Genomic DNA, 21,251 nt, shown 5'->3' on the forward strand with positions numbered 1-21,251 from the left:
GGGCCGAATCCGCTCCACGGCAGCGCACCTTCGCAGCTGTTACGGGTGATTGGCAGCCGCGAGAAGGACGTCGAGTTGCTGGGGGGTTCCGGTGCGCGAAGTCGATCCTGGATCCCTCCCACTAGATCACTCGAGAACGCTACTGTAGGGCTCCAGACGGTAGAAGTCTGGCATAGTATCCCAAGAAGATCCCCGAAAAAACAGCTATGTTAGGTACTCATTGTGTCGTCAGTTCCTTTGTCAAATCTTTAATTGAAAAGCAATATTTTTGAAAGCCTTATTGATTAATGGTAGAGGAAACAGTGAGGTTTCGTTTTATGAGTTTGAATGATATCTGTTGTCTCTACATTCTGTCTCTCCGCTTCGGCGTAGTTATTACATTTGAAATATTTCTCATGATATTACAATATTTATAGAAAATGCTTTATTATCTTGAAAATATGACCTAGACTAAGTTAAGTCATTAAATTTTATTTTATTTCATTTCTTAGTATTTTTTTGTAGCGTTAATATCAGGCTCCTAAGTATGGCAAGATTTTGATTTGTTATTATTTTTATTGTTGGCGGTGTCCTAAAGTACTCCGTTGATCCGATATAATTTACTAAAACTATGACGTAGTCGTAGTGGATATCAGAACTGTATTTTAATGTTCAGGGAGTCACTGTCGTCCTGATTAACCTCTTGAGTTTCTTGCCAGTTCTGCACTGGAGTACACAAAGGGCATTACAGTTAAGAACTCATCTCGTTTGTGTAGTAAAGGAGTTATTCCTTTAGTGGTACTAAAATAAATGGAAATTTTAACTAGGCTATATATATGTATTAGAATCTAGAAAGTCTGAATTAAAAACTAATTATTTTCGACCTGCAATTTCCAGAAAATCGTTAGGGATTTTTTTTAATACTATGTAAAGTAAAACGGAACGCAATCCCACGAAACGGAACAGACTTTTATGTAATTTTTAGGCTAATGTGCCAGTCGCTAATGCCAAAGAAGTATTGACAGATCAGATGTCATTCTTATTGCAATTTTAGCCAAATAGTATTAAGATTTTGAATATTTTAGCGTTTAAGTGTTGCTGCTTTATGGACTTTTTTTGTATCGCAGTGTTGCTGGTAATAAATTTAACATATCTACCACACTTTTGTTTTAAATAAAGAAATAAAAAATGCAGGTCACAATATTTTTTTATTATTATTTTGCTAAGCTCTTTATTTCAAGCTTATATCTAGCAAAAAATTTGAGGCTGGTTAATTTTTTCTGGGAATAAAGTACCAAGCTCCATAGTAATTCACATCTTCACTTCAGCCGACAGATGCGTATTGATGGATATCATTATTATGTTCAGGCCATTTCAACCCACTCCTGGGTATTGATTTCTTCTTTATTGCGTTAATTTTTACGGTCCTGCGCGATCCCGCAAATCTGACGATATCGTCAGATCATCACGTTGGTGGTACCTTTCTCTCTCATTTTGGCCTCTATTCTGTGACGGCATCGTCCGTCTTCTCGTCTAGCCAAATGTCCCGCCTATCTCTAACTTAACCTCGTAATGCGATTATTTAGGTCATCGACCTTCGTTTTTCGTCGAATTTCGACGTTAAGTACGCTATCCACGAGGAAAATTCCTTCGTAATGCATGACAAACCTCGACCGACCTCCGTGGTCGCGTGGCTTGCACACTGGTTTTCATGGTGTCACCATCTTTGAAGTCCCGGGGGTTCGATCCCCGGTCGGGTCTAACTAACTTTTCTACACTGTCTCAGGTCTGGATGTTTGTGGTACCGCCGTTGTTTCCAATTCTCATAACACAAGTGCTTTAGCTACTTATTTTGGGATCAGAGCAAAGTATGTGACGGATGTTGTCAAATATTTACGTCTATATTTATTCAACATAGAGGACTTTTTGTGCGACCTTAATTTTGTGCACAAAATTATAAATATTTATAAATATGCATATTTTGCGTAGTGCGGGTCCATGTCTCTGAACCCTAGGTGAGGATCGGCAAGACACATTGATTATAGACTTTTGTCTTCAGGCACTGACATTGATGCACATTATCTCCCTTAAAGATCGCTACAACGATCATCAGTCTTGACAAATTCGTATCTACCGTGTTCCTGCAGCCTTTACCAGTTTCAACCTTCAGTTTGCTTCTCCAAGAATAATTTGAATTGGGGTCTGAAAAGTAATTTTAAATAAATTTTTAAGGAAATTGATCTGAATTATTACGAGTATATCGGGACATTTTGTGTATAGGTGTTATAATTTTTGTTTCAGGGTCGTGGGCGCCAATGGCCTGGTCTGCACGAACGGTGATCCTCGCAACCTTTCCCAGTTTAGAAAGCTGTCCCGATACATCATGCAGGAAGACCTGCTGCAGCCGTTTATCACAGTTCAGGAACAGATGAACATGGCTGCCGATCTCAAGCTTGGAAATGTCATTTCTAAGGAAAAGAAGTCTGTTGTTGTAAGTAAATAACACAACCGTTATTTTTATTTATACAAGTACACCGCATTTGAGTAATTTACTAAATAACTATGAAGTTCATATTTAAATAGGCATACAATTTAATAATAATTCATATAAGACAGACGCATACCCATCCTCTCACAAAACCTCGAACATTCACCACACACAGCCTTGTAAATACATTACAGTCTGGTATAGATGCTATAAGGCGAAATGCTATCGTTGTTTATTATAGGCTTTGAAGCGCTTGAGGTAGATGGGGAGATATTCATTTTACGATATTTAAACATTTCTCTTTTATAAATAAAATATATTCTATTTGTAACAAAAATAAAAATATTTCTTTTAACAATGAAATTACTCATAAGCTCCTGACATGTTTATTACGGAACACGGAAAAGGCAATGTCATTGAAATATTTCTAATAACAATCGAATGAAACTGTTTTATTTTCGTAGTCGAACGTAGTAAAAAAAATTAAATTTTGCAAAACTTCGTGGTTTTTTTATCAAACGAAGTTTAGTCAATCGTATTTCATGCCCCATAGTTGACAACCGGTTTCTCCTGTTTTTTTTTATAATAACAACGCTCACAATCAACATAGCCCCGCACTAGGGAAACCCTGTGTCGCGGGTGCCATGGACATAGACAACCACAAATTACACCCAAACTCACGAGAGAAATAAATGTAGGCCATACAAATATTTCTCACGGGACGGGAATCGAACCTGGGACCTCTGCGTGGTAGTCCGGCATGGTAACCGTTCGGCCACGGAGGCAGTTACAAGTTTTTATTATCAATTAAAAAAACGAATTGAAATTAAGTTTTTATTGAATGTCGGGATGTTGCACCGGCATGATATTCAATTATTTTTTGTGAAATTAAAAAACAAGATCTGCAAAAACATGGAAAGATTCGTGAGGTCCGTTGGTTCGTTCCGTGGCTTAGTTGGCATAGCGTCTGGTACGGTTTGCTAGAAGACGTTGGTTCGAATCCAACTAGATCGACGTAAATCTTTGTTTAATAATTATGAAAACACAAAATTGAATTCATATTTTTCCATTTCGAAAAATCGACTTTTGTTATGATCGAAATACTTCAAAACGTCTATTTTGGGTCTCACTTCACCTGCGTGATTACTTTAATTACTGTTTAATATCAATCTATAACATATTCAGGATGTTGTTGCACCTGCCATGATTTTGCAGTGCATCGGGGTTGTTCGTCATAGCTAAGGCTAATTAATGCAGCTATTATCCGAAAAACAGTGGTTTCCCAGGCGCATAGAGTTCGTGGCAGCGACACACACAGCCTCCTGAATATAATTGCAAACAGGGTTCAGAGTTCTTTTCAAGGGCACTGATACCGATGCTTTTTTACTAACCTTTATGGATGAATATTCCGAAATAAAGATATTTGAATTTCAATATAATCTGCCGTCCACTGCTAAGTGACAAATGATCAAATATCCGGTTTAAATGGCAAAAGGTACAAAATTATTTTTTTAAAACAGTTTTTTTTATATGTTCGACTTATCGGGACTTACCCTAACGATGCATAGCGGAAATATCATTAAACAATATGTCAAAAAATTATTTTATCACTTAACCGCGTTTTAGTTAGTGGACGCCAGAATTAAGGCTCTCTACGGGACAAGTGTATCTTCTAAGGCAAAGGTTTTGTAAAGTAAGCGATAATGAAACTAAAATGATACGCCAAAAATATATTCCACGCGAATCAATGATACTTATAATTATACGGTGTAACTTGACATCGTTACTAGGAAGTCATTTGGCATTGATCTTTAAACTTTGACTTATGTACATAATTATAGATTATGTATTCAAGAAATTAGTGGAATTCCACATTCAGATTACATACAGTTTTCTGGCCCAGTTTTGAAGGGGTTTTATTGGTCAATCTCTTCCCACGTTTCCATCTACATTCGCTCTATAAGTTGGTACTGGCAACTTACAGAATCCTCTTTATACGACCAAACCATAAAATTATTTCCGTTTCTATCTTGGTCACTATACCTTTCAAACCGTAACGCTCTCTTACTGTCTTATTCAGATTTTGTGTGATACGCATTGACTTACAATTATATGGACGTTGGGTCCGTGCTAAAAAGTGTCCGAACTTATAGGGCGTTAAAATCGTATACAGAGCGTCATTCACGCTTTAGTCTTCGTTTGTTCGACTGACAGCGAAGCAAGCAAAATTAGACAGTACTGCGATGACATTACAATTTAAATTCAACGTTTTAGCTTTTTCATATTCCTTTACATGTCACTACGTTGAAATAGGTTGACTTGGGACCATTCATTTGTAAGTCAATGGAGATACGCAATATTTTTCACCTCACTAGCTCGAAAAAGCTTTCTTTCTCATTAGAAACCTGCGCGCAAAAGCGTTTTCACACTAGCATGGAAAAGATTTTTGAAATTCGAGCTTGACTATGTGGTGCATGTAACTTTTTCTTTCGTTTAAAAAAAACATAATGATATGTTCAACTGCTTCATTATGTATGTAAAAACCCGTTGGTATATTTTGTTCTTATTATTGTTGACATTAAATTGACAGCGATAACTAATTTTGTTTATTAAATTATGTTAATTCGTCGAAGAACTAAACTGATTTATGTATGATGATATAGTTCAACTGTTTTTCTTTCATCTACCATTTTCCTCGCCATAGTGAGGTGAAAAGTTGTGTGTTTCGCTCGGCAGCAAAGTTGTTTTGCGTCTCGTGTCTTGAACCCTCGCTACGCTCAGGTTTGAATACAAGCAATCGCCAACGCACGCGTCAAACAACAACTTTGCAGCCTTGTATAACAAATAACTATTAATTACCCGAAAAAAAAAAAAATCATCACATCGCAAGATCAAACTCGTTGCAAAAACAAATTACTACGAAAGACGTACGTCAATCATTCGGCTTTAATTTCCATTGAAAACCAGCCTAATATTGGTTGTGGCATTAGTTGAATGAATATTACAAATGGTAGTTTAATTATTATTAATACAAAGATCGAACAAACAAAGAGAAAAATTCCTTCGATCGAATATTGTATTACAATTGTTTGTTATTTAAAAGTTTTGTTTCGTTTATTTATTTATTTGACACACACTTCAATAAACATTGTCAATATGCACAATATTGAATCAAACCGAACCACAGTAACATAACTAATATTTATACTAATTAATTTTTTATTGAATTGATATTCAATTATTTTTTGTGAAATTACTCCACTAGTTTGTTATAATTATTAATACAAAGATCGAACGCTCAGAAAAAACACTTAGAAAAACATTCGTGTTCGATCTTTGTATTAATAATTATAACAATAATATTATACTGTTTTGTGTTTAGTAGTGAGATATTTATTATTATTATAATCTTGTAAACCATAACTGGTTTGACACAATACAGTTGAATTCATTTCTAACGACATACATAATTTCTACATACTAAAAACCAATCATCTAAAACAATAAGTGGGTATGTCATTAAAAAATTGAACTAATTGTTACGTTGTTTTTATTTATTCTTTCTTTTTGTTTATTTTTGTATTGCGTCATTTCCATTAAATTATTCAATTAAATTCGTCAATTCCATTCTAAATATTACGGAAAATATTGTTTTAATGCAAATATTTTAAATCGTAGTTGTATAAATTTTCAGGTACATGAAATAGTTCAACTTCTGCGTCTGGGCAATGCGACGAATACAACCAGTGAACGGCTGTCGGGTGGTGAGAGAAAACGTCTATCCATCGCTTTGGAGCTACTCAATAATCCCCCTGTTATCTTTTTGGATGAACCCACTACGTAAGTTAATAGGTTTTCGCGATTGTTAAACATAGGAATTGAAACGATTTTTTCAGATAACTTTTCACGCTTTTTCTATACATGCGAGCATATAGACAAGAGAAATGTTTGTCTATGCTTGTTACATCAGTCAATGTTACGTCGGACTGTTGCGATTTTGTTAAAGATCTTGCCGAGTTGATTTCTTCTATTTTATGTTTATTTATATATGTTTAGTTACTAAATGAAAGCAATGTTTTTGACTTACTGAACGTATTTATTGTATTTAATAAAAATGTGCAGAGCTGGACTGTGAAAAAAAAAAGGAAATCACAGAGAGACAGAACGAGTGAATTTAGACAGAATGAGGAGCTTGATTGATTAGTTCGTTCACGAACAATACTGCTTAGCGGTAGAAATAAGTGGCAGATTCTATCCTGGACGAACTCTTTCACAAGGAGATCTACTGCTACAAAATTTTCTTGTTGATTTGTGAAATTAAATTGAGAAACGCTAATCGTATTTAGCGAGTTCTTTTTTCAAAAAAGACAAAATACTAGATATTTGTCCATGTTCTATTCAAAATTTATTGCGACAAATACGTAAATGGGTGACCATAATTTTGATTTCGCTTATGAAGGTTGACAAGTTTTGTTTCGCACGATTAGGCTGCTCGGCGGCGGTAACTATTTCGTATTTTGTTATTCATACGAATAACAGGTAGATATTGCATATACCCCGCACTAGGGAAACCCCGTGTCGCGGGAGCCATGGGCACACACATAGACAACCACAAATTACACCCAAACTCATTAGGGAAATAAATGTAGGCCATACAAATATTTCTCCTTTCTGCTAGGACCTCTGCTTGACAGTTCGGCATGGTAGCCGTTCGGCCATGGAGGCAGTAAATTAGTTTATGGCGATTGAACTCAGGAAAGGTTACAATTTCACGTAATCTCTTAAATTTTATCATGTTTAATAAAACTGTTATTCAGTATACGTAATTTCATTTTATTTATTTTTGTTTTCCAGTTTTTGTCGAAGCTTGCTCTTATGACTTTTTCAGTTGTGCCTCTTGGCATATTATATTCGTTGTTGCTTATAGTAGATAAGAATATCATGGCAATAGAACATTATGATAATCAAGATATAAATATTGCAATTAATACAGCGACATCTTTTGTCAGTTTCTGGTATCTGTAAAGAATCTAATCTTCAATCAGAAAATATTCTACCTCTAAGGGTGGCAAAAAAGTGGATGTATCCGGTTTATTGATTTCAAAAGAATACATTATAGTCCTTAGATACCTACATAAAGTATGAGTATTCAAATGCTGTCATCGAATATAGAGGCAACTACAGGGACAGATTTAAAATAATCTCAGTACAGAGTACTAAAAAAACCGACCTCAAAAGTACATACGTGGAATTACGTCTATTTGCTAAGTTTTATTGGAATATAATAATATAAGTGAAATTTAGGCGCTATTTATAAAAATGAATGTTCATGCGTGATCAGCCACCCTCAGAGGTGGATGATTTTCTTCAAAATGAAATGGGACCACTATGGAGGTACCCTCTTTCCATCAAAAAAATAATCATGAAAATCGGTTCACAAATACCGTAACATATCATATCATATCGTTTATTGCATTATGTGGTACAGTAAGGTCTTAAAAATAATACATAACATGATCCAACATAAACCCTGTAAGGGCACAGCAATTTGACTTACTTCACTAGGTACATTGTAAATTATTAATTATAATCGATGAATTCTTGCAAATTGTAAAAACAGTTCGACAGTAAAAAAACCTTTAACTTATTAACAAACATACGTTCCGTTTCAATATTTCGTATTATGAGGGGTATTTTATTATAAATTTTTATTGCCATATGGTGTGTGCCAGAAGATACAATGTATAAATTTGTAAATGAACCAACCAACTTATTTCTTTTTTTTAGTCCTTTCAATTATTTTGAAATTTGAATTGTATTCTAATAAAAAAATGGAAGCAAATAATTTGCTACAATTTGCAAAATAGTTTTTTTTGTGTTATCAAGCGACGGGACAAACAAGTCGTGCGCCTGGTGGGAAGCGACATGCCTATCCATGACAGTGTCATTTAGAGTTTTAAATCGCAAAGATCTAAGGGGCACTGCTACTACCTGTCACCCTGAGAAATAAGTTGACAAGTACCTGTTGAAAGACCAAGTACAAAGACACGACGCAAGCATATAGAAAAATTCGTGAGGTCCGTTGGTTCGTTCCGTGCCTTAGTTGGTATAGCGTCTGGCACGGTATGCAAGAAGACGTCGGTTCGAATCCGACCGGATCGAAGGAATTTTTTCTGTGTGTTTTTTCTGAGTGTTCGATCTTTGTATTAATAATTATAACAAACTAGTGGAGTATTTTAACAAAAAATAATTGAATATCAATTCAATAAAAATTTAATTAAGTATCTGTAATTTCACCAGCACCCTTATTTATCCTTGAAAATCAGAACGCAGTAATTAATGTGGCCTACACGGCAGCAGAAAGTTTTATACAGATTTTAAAAAGTATATTTTTAGATTCTAAAGCATATTATTATCTATTAAATGAGTACACGATTAATTTAAATACAATATATGATCAATCTTCGCTGGTATGGTATACGCACGTCTGATACTACTCTTTAAAACAATACTAGTTATTTGTAAAACGTGTCAAAAGTAAATGCTTTTCAAGGTTTAATAGTACGAGTATTTTATTAGCCGTTAAATAAGGTATTTGTGATTTAGTGCCGTAGTAAATAACGGGTATTTTGCTGAAGATTGTTTTTACGATCTCCCTTTCTGTCTTTACTAATGTATTTTATAGGCCTGTATTTAAACCTGTATTTAATAAGTTTTGAAATAAGTATGTTTTATATGCAGTAGGCGTCAGGCAGCGAGCGAAGCTTTCTTGGTAGCTACTTCATTTGCACAATCTGCCTTAAAAATAAAAATACATTACATACTTGCATAAAAATGCTATTTTACAGGTCGTGAGTCGTGAGAAAACTTACATTTTCAATTAATCAAATTTTAGTACCAATAGAGCTTCTTGTGAAAGAGTTTACTTTTTATATTTCGTTTTAATGTTATTTTATTACCTATCTACTTTTAACTTTTAGTTTTAATTTATTATTATTAGTTTTATTTATTTTTTATTTTTTCTAAATTTACAAGTGTTTGCTGATGTTTTGTAAGCCACCAATAAATCTTTTTCTATTCTTCAATTTAAGTGTCCTCTGTTTCGCCGGCAGAGGACATTACTCTGTTTCGCCGTCCGCCAGTTTGTGTTGGCTCTGCTTATTACAGAAAAAACAACTGTGCAACAACGAACGCCTTGTATCTGTACAAGTTAGATTAGATAGGTATCTATGGAATCTCTAAAATAATATGTAATGTCGCATTGCAGTGGTCTAGACGATGTGGCATCATCAACATGCTTGTCTCTCCTCAAACGAGTAGCAAGAGGTGGTAGAACAGTCATCTGTTCAGTCCACACGCCTTCAGCTCGTCTGTTTGCGGAGTTCGACCATGTATATGTGGTTGCAGATGGAAGATGTGCTTATCAAGGCACTGCAGCCGGGGTAGTGCCTTTCCTGAAGGAACTGCAACTACCATGTCCTATTACTTATAATCCTGCTGATTTTGGTAAGTATCATTCAAGGTAGTGTTTTAGTAGTTATATCTTGGTTAATTTTCTTTTCTGAATGATACACGTGTTCTTGGTTTGTCTTATAACCGAAGTTTAGATGCTATTTTTTACATAATTATAATTTTTATAAAAGAAGCTACCACAACAGTTTGTGGAATTACATCTATTTGGCAAGTTTTATTGAAATTGGTTGGCAGATAGTGAGTGAAATTTAATAAACCAGATTCATTCCCTGATTTGTCACCCTTCGTTTTCTTCAAATTTGAATGGGAACACTGCTGAGGTACGCCTTTACAAAAAAAAAATCGTAATAGGTTCATAAAAGTTGGAGTAATTGCACATCATATGCAAAAAAATACAGTCGAATTGAAAGCCTCCTCCTTATTTCAAAATGTGTCGGAATAGGTGCGGAGAACAAATACCTTTGTCTCACCTGATGGAAAGTAACGATGAGGTCGACGAAGGAGCATGCTCACCAAAATAAAGCAAATGTACTCTCGCCTTGAAAAGGTCCAAATTAAGTGTTCAGGGAATAAGTTTGCAGGTAGGGAATTCCACTCCATAGCAGTTCGCAGTATACTCGTAAATGTCCGTTTCGAATCCGAGAAAATACGAATGTCGCTTGTACACCTGGCGATAAAATGATCCCTGTGACATTTCGGACTGTTATTTCTCGGATTCGGAACAGGGAGTCTACTCTCGATCTCCGTCCGACATCCGTCCGAAACAATTACTGCCAAATAAGTAATACTTGATCAAATGAGAAGATGCGTGATGCGAATGAAGCTTCATTCTTGACACTTGTCTTTTTATTTTGTCGAATATTACTTATTTGACAGTAATTGTTTCGGACGGATGTCGGACGGAGATCGAGAGTAGACTCCGATACGAATCGGACGTAACGAATAACGCTCGTAGACTTTCTTTATTCTATTGAGTGGCACAATCGATTTATCATTTTAATGTCATTCCATATTCCTTTATGGACAGGCGATGGGGAATTTTTATTTACAGTTTTTGCTGTACAAAAAAGTTTGAAGTTTGAATGCAAATGATGTTGTTTAATGCTGCATATGAAATAAAACTATGCAGTAGTGGTAAAATATGGATGGAGGCAGTAATGTTACAAATTTCTTCTATTCTAGTGATAGAAGTTTCATGTGGTGAATACGGAAACCATGTAGATAGAATGGTGTCGGCAGTAGAAAACGGTAAAAATCAAAAATGGAAAGACTACGCAGTGAAAGAACTGACTTTGGAAGAAATGGAGATAGAACTATTAAACACGGGAGGTGTAGAGAAACATAACTATAAGTATGGAAGTACAGGATTCCAACAGTTCATGGTGCTGTTGAAGAGAATGACGTTGCAGACTTTAAGAAATAGGGTAAGTTATATAATACAACCACACCTACTCAAGGTAACAGACACCAAATAATGATTATCTTTTACTTACAGGACTACCTGAGACTTCGTACAGGGCTACATCTCTTTCTGGGTATCATCGTGGCAGCGTTGTTCAACAGGATGGGCCAGGACGCATCTAAGACTATCTTCAACTTTGGTTTCTGTTTCGCTTGCGCTATTGTGATGCTGTATACTCCTATGATGCCGATTTTACTAGCCTGTGAGTATTTTCTGTTCTTTTGGCACCATATCTATCTCGGTCATGTTTTCCTTTGTGTCTTTTTCAACTTTTGACAAATCAGTTATTATAATTTCGTACTGTTTTGTAATAGTTTCTTTATAATTTTTTTTATATAGTGTATTTGTATCATACAACGGTCCATTAGGCTAAGTCAAATTCGTTTATACTCCCAGTGTAGTAATATATTATTTAAATATTTTCTTAATAAACTTGATTAAACTTGATAACTAAACCGCTTCTTTTTATGTTCCAGTTCCATCAGAAGTGCAATTAGTTAAAAGAGAATACTTCAACCGATGGTACGGTCTAAAGCCCTACTTCGCAGCATTAGTGGTCTCCAGGACTCCATGCACCATCTTTTTCAGCGTCTTGTACATATCTATTACATATCCACTGACATCCCAGCCTTTGGAGTTACCGAGGATTTTAATGTTTACTGCAACTTGTATCATGATTGCTTTAATATCGGAGAGCATGGGTACTGTTATATCTTCAACTTTGAGTGTTGTTGTAAGTATCTTGCTATTGTTGACTCAGTTTTAATTCCAATGGCTGTCGATAGTAATGTCAAAAGTATTTCAATTACCAATTAAATTTTCGAAGTCTTACTTGTCACCGATATTAGTAATGGCACTTGTATATAAATCAATTGTATGATATGGTCAAGTGACGTTTAGGTTTATGTTAGTGCAGGAGTTGAACGTCATGATTTATTATCCGAATTAATCACGATGGAGCTTTCTCTGATATTGATTTTATTGTTTCCAGAACTCGGTCTTCACTGGCCCCTGTTTAAGTGTACCTCTCATGCTGCTAGCGGTTTACGGCATCGGTAGCGGTGATGAGCAACCTCCGATCATCTGGAAACTTGCAAGATCCTGCTCATACCTGAGATATGGCCTTGAAGGCTTGGTAGAAGCAGTGTATGGGCCACCTAGGGACGATCTGATTTGTCCTGATCATATAGATTACTGCGAGTACAAGAATGTTGCGTAAGTTCTTGTTGCAATTGTTTATTGTTCTTTCTTATCGGTCGAAACGTTTTTAACGCAAGCAATACAATTATAAGTAACGTTACGTCCCTGGTCGCAGAATTTTGGATTCGTGGTTTTGTGGAAATGGCTTTTTAATTTCTGATATTCCGTACCTATGTGTGTATACAGTGGAGCGTTTAATCTTCACCATTAGACCAGTGTTGCCAGATGGTTACATTTCTCATATTTTTCGTAACTTTTAACCGTCTTGGGTAATGTGTAAATTGTAACTTATGTTTTTAAGGTAATTTTCGTAATTTTTGAGAACGTTGACATTTTTTAAAGTCAACTGTGTTTGTTATTGCAAATTCAAAATATTTCATAAATGCACCCGAATTATACAATAAAGTAATTCGGAAATGCCGCAAAGAGTATTAAATCTTAGTTTCACATGCTGTAGGTACGTATTGTGTGTGTACATAGTAGCGAATTGTTTATTTTTAAGGTTTTAGACGTGAACACTTCTACATTTGATAAAATAAAAGAAAATATAACTTTTCAAAACAAAAAGGAAACTTTTCAAGTAACGAAAAGTAATTTTCGGCTCAATATCCCTGGCAACACTGCATTGAATACAGTATGGACAGGATGGATCAATTCGCGTTGACGTCCGATTAATTAACAAAGCTTTTTCATAGACTTCTATTTTATATTATTATGTCTTATAAAATTGGACTGATCATTTTTTCTTTTTATTGCAGGTATTTTGTAAAAGAAATGGGCATGTCAGGAGTATCTTTCTGGACGGATATGGGGATCCTGATCGTGATGCTTCTCGGGATGAACCTTTCTGGTTACTATTTACTAAGGCAACGACTTTCTCCCAACTACGCTTTCAGAGCCCTCAAGTACATAGGTAGTTTTGTTAAGACAAAAATGAGTATTTCCAACCATTGAAGTAAGATTCATTAATGGTTTTATTTATGCATATTTTATTTCTATTCGTTGTTTAAATATTCACATTCGTTTTTTTGGCACATATTCAACGTCAATAATAAAGGTAGAATTAATTAATGAACATTAAGGGTGCAATCAAATTGGATGCTTATAGAAGTGCTGTAGTGGCGCTGCAACAGCACCACTAGATACTATATGAAAATTAGTATTTTCATACAATTTTTAGAAGCGCAGCTGCAGTGCCACAGTCGCGTCACGCGCGCGCCTCTGTTGCAGACAAGATATTGTATGAAAATTGGTAGTGGCGTGGATGCAGTGCCACAGTGGTGAGACTATAGCGCTTCTATAAGCGTCTAATTTGAAGGCGGGCGCTCTTATGGCCATTCGCCGGCTTTTGAAAACCTCGTAACTCCGTTTTTGGACGAAATCCCTTTTTTACTCTTCAATGCGGGCAATTAAATGTAAGTCCTAGACTCTGTTTTAGTTATAACATGAAGGTATAATCATAGATTGTCATATTATTATTTCTAGTAATTCTGTTTTTTGTGTCTATGGTGTATGTGAACTTTTGATCATATTAATGGAGTTCGAGGTTTACGAATTTAGCCTACGCATTCTTATTACATTTCCGCCATGAGACAAAAAGTATTATATTATGTATCTAAGCATTTCTTGTACTTTATGTACCTATTTAAAAAATAATTTTGAAAGCAATGCAATTTCGCATTTACTACCTGTTTGCTAGAATATACCAATTATTAATATCACAAAAAGATTCTGTGATACATCTTATAATGTTATTGAATTTAATTTTACTGGATAAGCTGGTGTAAACATTACTGTTGTGTAGACTTAACAAAGATTAAAATAGATTATGTATATTATGTATAATTTCGGTGAAAATATCGATTTTTTTAACTTTGGTACTTTAACACTTGTAAGAAATATAAGGCGGGCAGGGATCGAATAAGAAAATAGGCAAGAAAATGTACTTTTTTTTGGGATTATCACTATGTAACAAAGTTTCAAAAAGGTAATGTTTCCGGTTTGGCAATATTAGTTTCTGTCTTATTGGAGGAGCAAGCATATAGAAAAGAGTAGCTATATTCCTGAAAATTGTTTTTGTGGCTGATACAGTGGTGTTTGTTATTAGTATTGGTATTTAATATTTGGTATAATGATATTTTAGTGTCAGTAGAGCTCCTTGTGAAAGTGTTCGTCCAGGGAAGTTCTGCTACCTTACTTATTTCTGCTGCCAAGTAGTAATGTGAGAAAGGGTAAGATTGCTGGTGAAATTAAGGGCGCACACACTTGTTAACTTGTCTCAGGGTGACAGGCGCAGGGGCAGTGCGTCTAAGACTTTTACGATTTCTAAGTGGCACTGTAACAGTTATGGACAGGCGTGTCGCTTACCAACAGACGCACGACTTGTTCGTCTCGTCACTCGGTATTATATTATATAAAAAATTCAATTACACAGCTGCCTATTTACATAGCTATATAGTGATATTTATATAATCACGCAAATCTATAGATTTCCTGGTTCTTTGTCATTAATTTGTAGAATTTTGAAATATTCTATTCCTATATAGATATATATATATATAGTTCCCTTTTTGTCATTTAATAAAAAAAAATCTGAAAATTTGTACGTGTTCTGTATGGTACGTATATTTCAACTTTTCGTTCTTCTTACCACAAAAGCAAAGCCTGCAATGATATGAAATAAAGTTTTGTCATGTAAAAATATAAAAATGTTGGAACCAATTAGAAAATAATATTGATAACCCAGAAACAAAAATCGTGTTACACGGTGATAATTAAGGTATTGTAATAATTATGTAAAGGTAATTTAATTTGTATTTTCAAATTATATTGATCGAGACATCAAACCGATTTCGGCTGACCATTAACTTGGTTTGTTTTTTTAATTATGCTCTGTATTAACTTAACTCCAGCAAAAAGTCGTAATTTTAATTAAGAAAAAAATAGATGTAATTTCAATTTATTTTATATTTTAACAAAAGCTTAATGTTTCCCTTGTTGAGGATTATTTTAAGACTGAAAGGTTTGCGACTTGTAATTAAACCATTGTTGTAGGTTTTGTACTTTTATATAATAACTTATTTTATGTATGGTAATTTTAATTCTTGGCTAGGTGGAAGTACAATGTAGGCATCAGATACTTATTAGATTTTTGTATAACAAATCACTATTTTTTTCTATTGATATGGACGGTTAAAAGCTGAAAGATGATAAACTAATCTTAGGCTTATCTTATATTGTCGACGTAATGTACAAACTGGACTCAAAAAACAGGTCGCGCGTCTTCAAGAGAATTCTCGCGCAACCTCCGTCTTATGTAATTTGTCGTCATCAACTTATTGTTACGTCACGCTGCCGGTTTTAGGCCGCTGGCAACTTTATTACGTTTTCCGAGGATTGTAAACCTTCTTCGACGTACAGGTTCCACCATGATATTTTCCTTCACCGAAAAACTCATGTTGAATTTGAAATTATATTTTGCACATCAATTCCGAAAACTTAGAGCTGTGAGCCCGGATTTCGAATCCTCGGCCTCTGTTTGAGAGGCGGTAGGTCAAATTATTAGGCTACCACAGATTAACATTCGGCATTGGGCATTATTACTCAATAATATTTGTAACAAAAAGTATTACTTCAACATTATCTAACTTCGTTCAAAAGCTTTTTAGCGGGTCCGCGCTATAAAGTGTCCGCACTTGTAAGGCGCTAAAATCGTATACAGAGCGCCAAACTCCGCTTTAGTCTTCATTTGTTCGACTGACAGCGCGATACTGCGATGACATTACAATTTAAATTTCGAATAGGTTGACTTGGGACATTTTTTTCGTGGTTTTTGTATTAGACCCGTCGTTCATTTATTTGTAAGTCAATGTTTTTTTATCACAAATAAGTGTGCATTTGACCTCCATCTCACCTGATGGAAAGCGATGATGAGGTCGACGATGTAGCGATGTAGGTGTGCATACCTAAATAATGCCTATTCACTCTGGCCTTGAAAAGGTTCAAACATTCGGGGAACAAGTCCGCAGGCAGGGAATTCCACTCTCTAGCCGCTTGCCATATAAATGTGAAAGCGACACGCCTCGTACGTATCCTGGGAATATTCACAACATAGGGCTGGGACTCCAGCCCACGTCTAGACCCCCGATGATGTAAAGGGGAAGGCGCAATCAAATTATGTAATTCCATCGCACACTCTCCGTGATATATCCTGTCATTCCATCTGCGTCATTAATGCACATTTAACTGTAGTTATTGCTAAACTAAATTGAGTGCAAAATTACATGGTAACTAATACATTAACGTAGAATCGCCATCTTTTATTTTGTAAAATTTTATGAAAACTTTTAACTTTACATTTTTACTTTACATTCGTACTTCATCAGTTTTAAGTAACTACTAAGTAAAACCAAGCTCGCGAAGCAAGCGAAAAGATACCATCGGCCAAGACGGTATGTCGCGGTTTTGGTATAGCAGCGGAACTTCATATTAACACTCGGCGGGATACCGAGCGTTTTTTTTCCCTACCCACACTGGTAGCGAATATCGCTTATATATTAATAAGCTTTTATTTTCAACTAAAGTTTCGCTTAGCCTTTTTTGCATTTCAACCGCCAATACCATGTGATACCAATGCACGGGATTTCATGTATTCGATTATGAAATCTATGCATGACGCAACGTTAAGCGGTTTAGGGGATAGTGTACAGTTCTAATTGCCCTATCGCTGATCGCCGCGGCGAGCGGTGTGTTTCGGATCTTTTAGATAATGTTCCTTAAATTTGATTTAGATATTTAATTAAAATTGTTTATTTAAACAATCGTACTTTGATTACATTTTTAGCATAATCGTGGAGGTAAAAAAGGAAAAAATAAAAATAAATTTCATCATAAAATGTCTTTTATTTACGAAAATTCATCTCCTTAAAATAACATCACACAAATGAACATAAAAGATTAAATTTAACAAATTCTGACTAGGGCAGTCGCGATGCCTTTTCAAACAATCATAATAAAATTATAATAGAAAAAAAAAACAAGAAAAAATATACTTTTACAATAGTGTTCATAGCATAATAACAAATTTAAAAAAAAGATAAAAATGATACGTTTTTATTCATAATTTCGAGAAATCACGCTTATATATATAATTCCATACCTGTTAAGTTAAAGTATCTAAGTGCTTTCTAGGCGTTGATTTCTATAAAGAAAAAACAAGTGCATTCATCCATACCTAAGTTATTTTCACTTTGATAGTATTCTATATTAATATGAGATAGTCATAAGATGTCTGTCGCAAGTACATTATATAATTATTTTATTTATCGATTTTATTTACAAGCGCACAATCATTCTTAATAGAGAGTATACAGTTCCTGACAATGTGTATACAATGCCAAAGATCCAAAAAACGATCCCATAATTTTCAAGCGATTGAAGATGCAATTGATTTTTAGTGCTCAGAGATCGGAATAAGTAGGGTACATTATTATTTACATAAATTTCTAGGAAGCATTACACACAGAGCGGTTAATTGTTCCCTCTCCAAATTTAGAAGAAAGTTTTGTATGTAATTGTAAGCAAATTATCACACACCAGCAAATTTAACGGAACATTACATCGATAAAATGATGCAGTGTTTTTTCAAAAGTGTGGCCGCTTACTTTACTTTAACTTTACGTTTAATTTAAAAAAAAAAACTAGTTTACTGTCTTATTTTCATTATTCTTTATTTCTTTCTAATAAAGGTTCCAGTGGGTTGAGGTTGACAAAGTTTTTTTATTTCTTCAATATTTAAATTTTAAAATTTTCAACAGTTTCTGCTTTGTCGCTAAGTCTAAAAAATACATTTTGTTTTTGATCAAGGCTGTACAAAGTCGATGTTACGATTAAAATTTTGTAAAGATTTTAATTGTTACTTTACATCTAATTATTATTTATTTAAATACATATACATGTTACTATATATATTCTCACTTTTTTGTTCCGGTAAGTGTGCCGCTCTGTGTAGTGAGTGTTGTGGTTTTAATTTTAATCATTGCGAGATTTTAGTGGGAGATATTACCAACTCTATGTGTTACTTGAAGTTTAGGTAAATGTCCATTCTGATCTCTGGTAATGATAACAATAGAGTTAATATTATATGGATCTTAATCCACGCGGATTATCTGAATTAACTTGAATATTGTCATGCAACATTAACGTGCCCATTTCAAACTTTAGTACCGATGTCTCTGTTGTTGTCTTTTCTTGCCAAGCAAGACATTACAACTATAAGTGGAAGTTAGTTACCTTAGTTACCTCGCGAACACAAGCGCAGCTATTTTGATTTAACTGTAACTGGGTTTGCGGAGTAGTTTACTCCCATTTTTATTAATAATGGACTTTCGTAAAATAACATATGAGTCTATAAACTATTTAAAATATATACAATACAGTTAATTATAATAATATTTTGGTATTACAGTAAAATGGTGTGGAATACATTTATAAGTGATATAGGCCAATATTGTATTATCGCGATTTAGGGCGTTTTCAAAATAGACGCTTATAGAAGCGTCTGTGACCGCTTCATCTTCCACTCATCTTTACTAAATTAAAACTCGTTTATTACGTTAAGCGTGTCATATACAACAACACGTACAACCCTCGTTGGCAATATTTACAGAATGCTATTTCACACATTGAGTGTGTGACATCTGTCATGCAATATAGAAAGTAAGTATGCAACACGCTGTTTAATGCCTAATAAAAACACGTCAAAGTTATACAGCTGTTTTACTATAACATTATACACGTAAACTTTCTCATCAAAACTTTCCAATAATTAACAAGTAGAAGCGCGGCAGTAGCGCTACTGTGGCGCTGCTAATTTTCATACAATATTAGGAAGCGCCGTTGCAGCGCCCCTGTCTTGATACGCGCGCGCACTTTTGCAAGCACTCACAATTAGTAAAGTAAAACTTACAGCCACTTAACACTTAAGCGCCACTGTAGCGCTTCTATAAGCGTCTAATTTGAAGGCGCCCTTAATATAACATTTTCATCAAGTGCACTACTTTAAAATATTTAGTTTAAAACAGATATTTTATATAGTTTTTTCTATATTTCTTATACGTATATAGGTACATATTTATAGGAACGCTAAATAAAAGGTTGATTTATGATAACTACGTTCGTATGAGCCACTGTACTGGATACTTATACTTACCAAAACGTCATCAAATCAACAACAAATCATAACCGACTTCAAAAAAGTTCTCAATTCTACTAGGTAGTGGTATCATTTAAATTTGACAAAAATATTCCACCTCTAAGGGTGCCAAATTAAAGAATGAATCCGGTTTAGTGGTTTTCACCTACTTTCCGTTAACCGATTTCAGTAAAATTTGGAACATAGATGTAATTCTAATGAAAACAAAATAATAATAATGCACACTCTCGTAACCACGCACTAGGGAAACCCTGTGTCGCGAGTACCATGTACACACACATAGACCACCAGAAATTACTCCCGAACTCACGAAAGAAATAAATGTAGACAAATATTTCTCCCGGCTAGCATGGTAACGGAGGCAGTTACAATGTTATGATGACCTAGAGCGGACCGGATGATGGAAATAGCAGACAGATGAGAGGAACTCCTGAACTAAAAATCAACTATATTAAAATTAAACATTCCGGTATATGTGAACAGTGGTTCCTATGAACATTTTTATCATAATTCAACATTTTTAAGCATTTGAAATATACTCTTGAGTTTATATTTTAATTTGACAATATTTCATATTTAGTATAACATGAAATACAATTATATCATTGTGCAAGTGAGATAAACTTTTCTAATATATCGGCAGTTAATTGGTAGCTATTCGAGATTAGTAACATGCATTAATATTAAGTAACATTCGAGATTTTTGTGATGATTTTTTTGTTTAAAATTAGGTTTTCTATTATATAAACCTTTTTATACTTTAGAAATTTAAAAAAAATATATGGTAAGGTTCAAGTTTCATTGCCGTGGAACGTAATTAATTTTATGTCAGTTATTTCACGTACAACTAGACACGAGCCAAAAAACAGATCCCGTGTCTACTAGAGAATTCTCGCGCAATCTCGGGAATTCTTGCAACTACCGTATCGCATTTATACTGTAGTCAAATTCGATGTAGAATAAAATGTCATCGAACAAAAACCTATGATTTAGGGTTGTCACCTCTATTTACAGTTACCACAATTTCGATTTTTTTCACCGAAATTCGACCAGGCTATTGGTAATGTTAATCTTGTTTGTGATGACTTTTGTTCAATACCAACGTAAAAATGACAAGTAATTAGTTATTTATAATACCGTGTCATCCTTAATGGTCTTTTCATTTAAATGGTTGTAATTTGAGTCAAAATTGGAAATAGATGCTGAATGAGATATATGTGTTCAATTAATACAAAAATCTTAAAGTATTATTACTTTTTAGGTAAAGTAAATTGTTACTTTACATCTAATTAGTAACTATTCTAATAGGGAAAGTAAGTATCAATAGGTATCAAAAACTTAATTACTTTATTCATAAATCATACGTCTTTGCAAATTTTATAATAATTGGCCAGGTAAATATTGCTTCCACATAACCCAATTACCTATTCCCCCGT

At 34.4% G+C, this 21,251-nt stretch overlaps 1 protein-coding gene across 1 annotated transcript in view; it reads left to right on the forward strand.

The window, feature by feature from the left end:
• LOC113226908 (ATP-binding cassette sub-family G member 1) overlaps positions 1 to 14,319 on the forward strand; it is an 89,911-nt gene extending 75,592 nt beyond the window's left edge. The window contains exons 4-11 of the mRNA XM_026459713.1: positions 2,281 to 2,470; positions 6,162 to 6,307; positions 9,735 to 9,973; positions 11,123 to 11,364; positions 11,436 to 11,604; positions 11,879 to 12,135; positions 12,394 to 12,617; positions 13,361 to 14,319. Of these exons, the coding sequence (XP_026315498.1) occupies positions 2,281 to 2,470; positions 6,162 to 6,307; positions 9,735 to 9,973; positions 11,123 to 11,364; positions 11,436 to 11,604; positions 11,879 to 12,135; positions 12,394 to 12,617; positions 13,361 to 13,556 (1,663 nt within the window). The 3' untranslated portion in view covers positions 13,557 to 14,319. The remainder of the gene's footprint in view (positions 1 to 2,280; positions 2,471 to 6,161; positions 6,308 to 9,734; positions 9,974 to 11,122; positions 11,365 to 11,435; positions 11,605 to 11,878; positions 12,136 to 12,393; positions 12,618 to 13,360) is intronic.
• Positions 14,320 to 21,251: the final 6,932 nt, after the last annotated feature.

The sequence above is a fragment of the Hyposmocoma kahamanoa genome, unplaced genomic scaffold (genome assembly GCF_003589595.1).
Source record: "Hyposmocoma kahamanoa isolate Upper Pololo Valley unplaced genomic scaffold, ASM358959v1 202, whole genome shotgun sequence".
NCBI classification, from domain to species: domain Eukaryota; kingdom Metazoa; phylum Arthropoda; class Insecta; order Lepidoptera; family Cosmopterigidae; genus Hyposmocoma; species Hyposmocoma kahamanoa.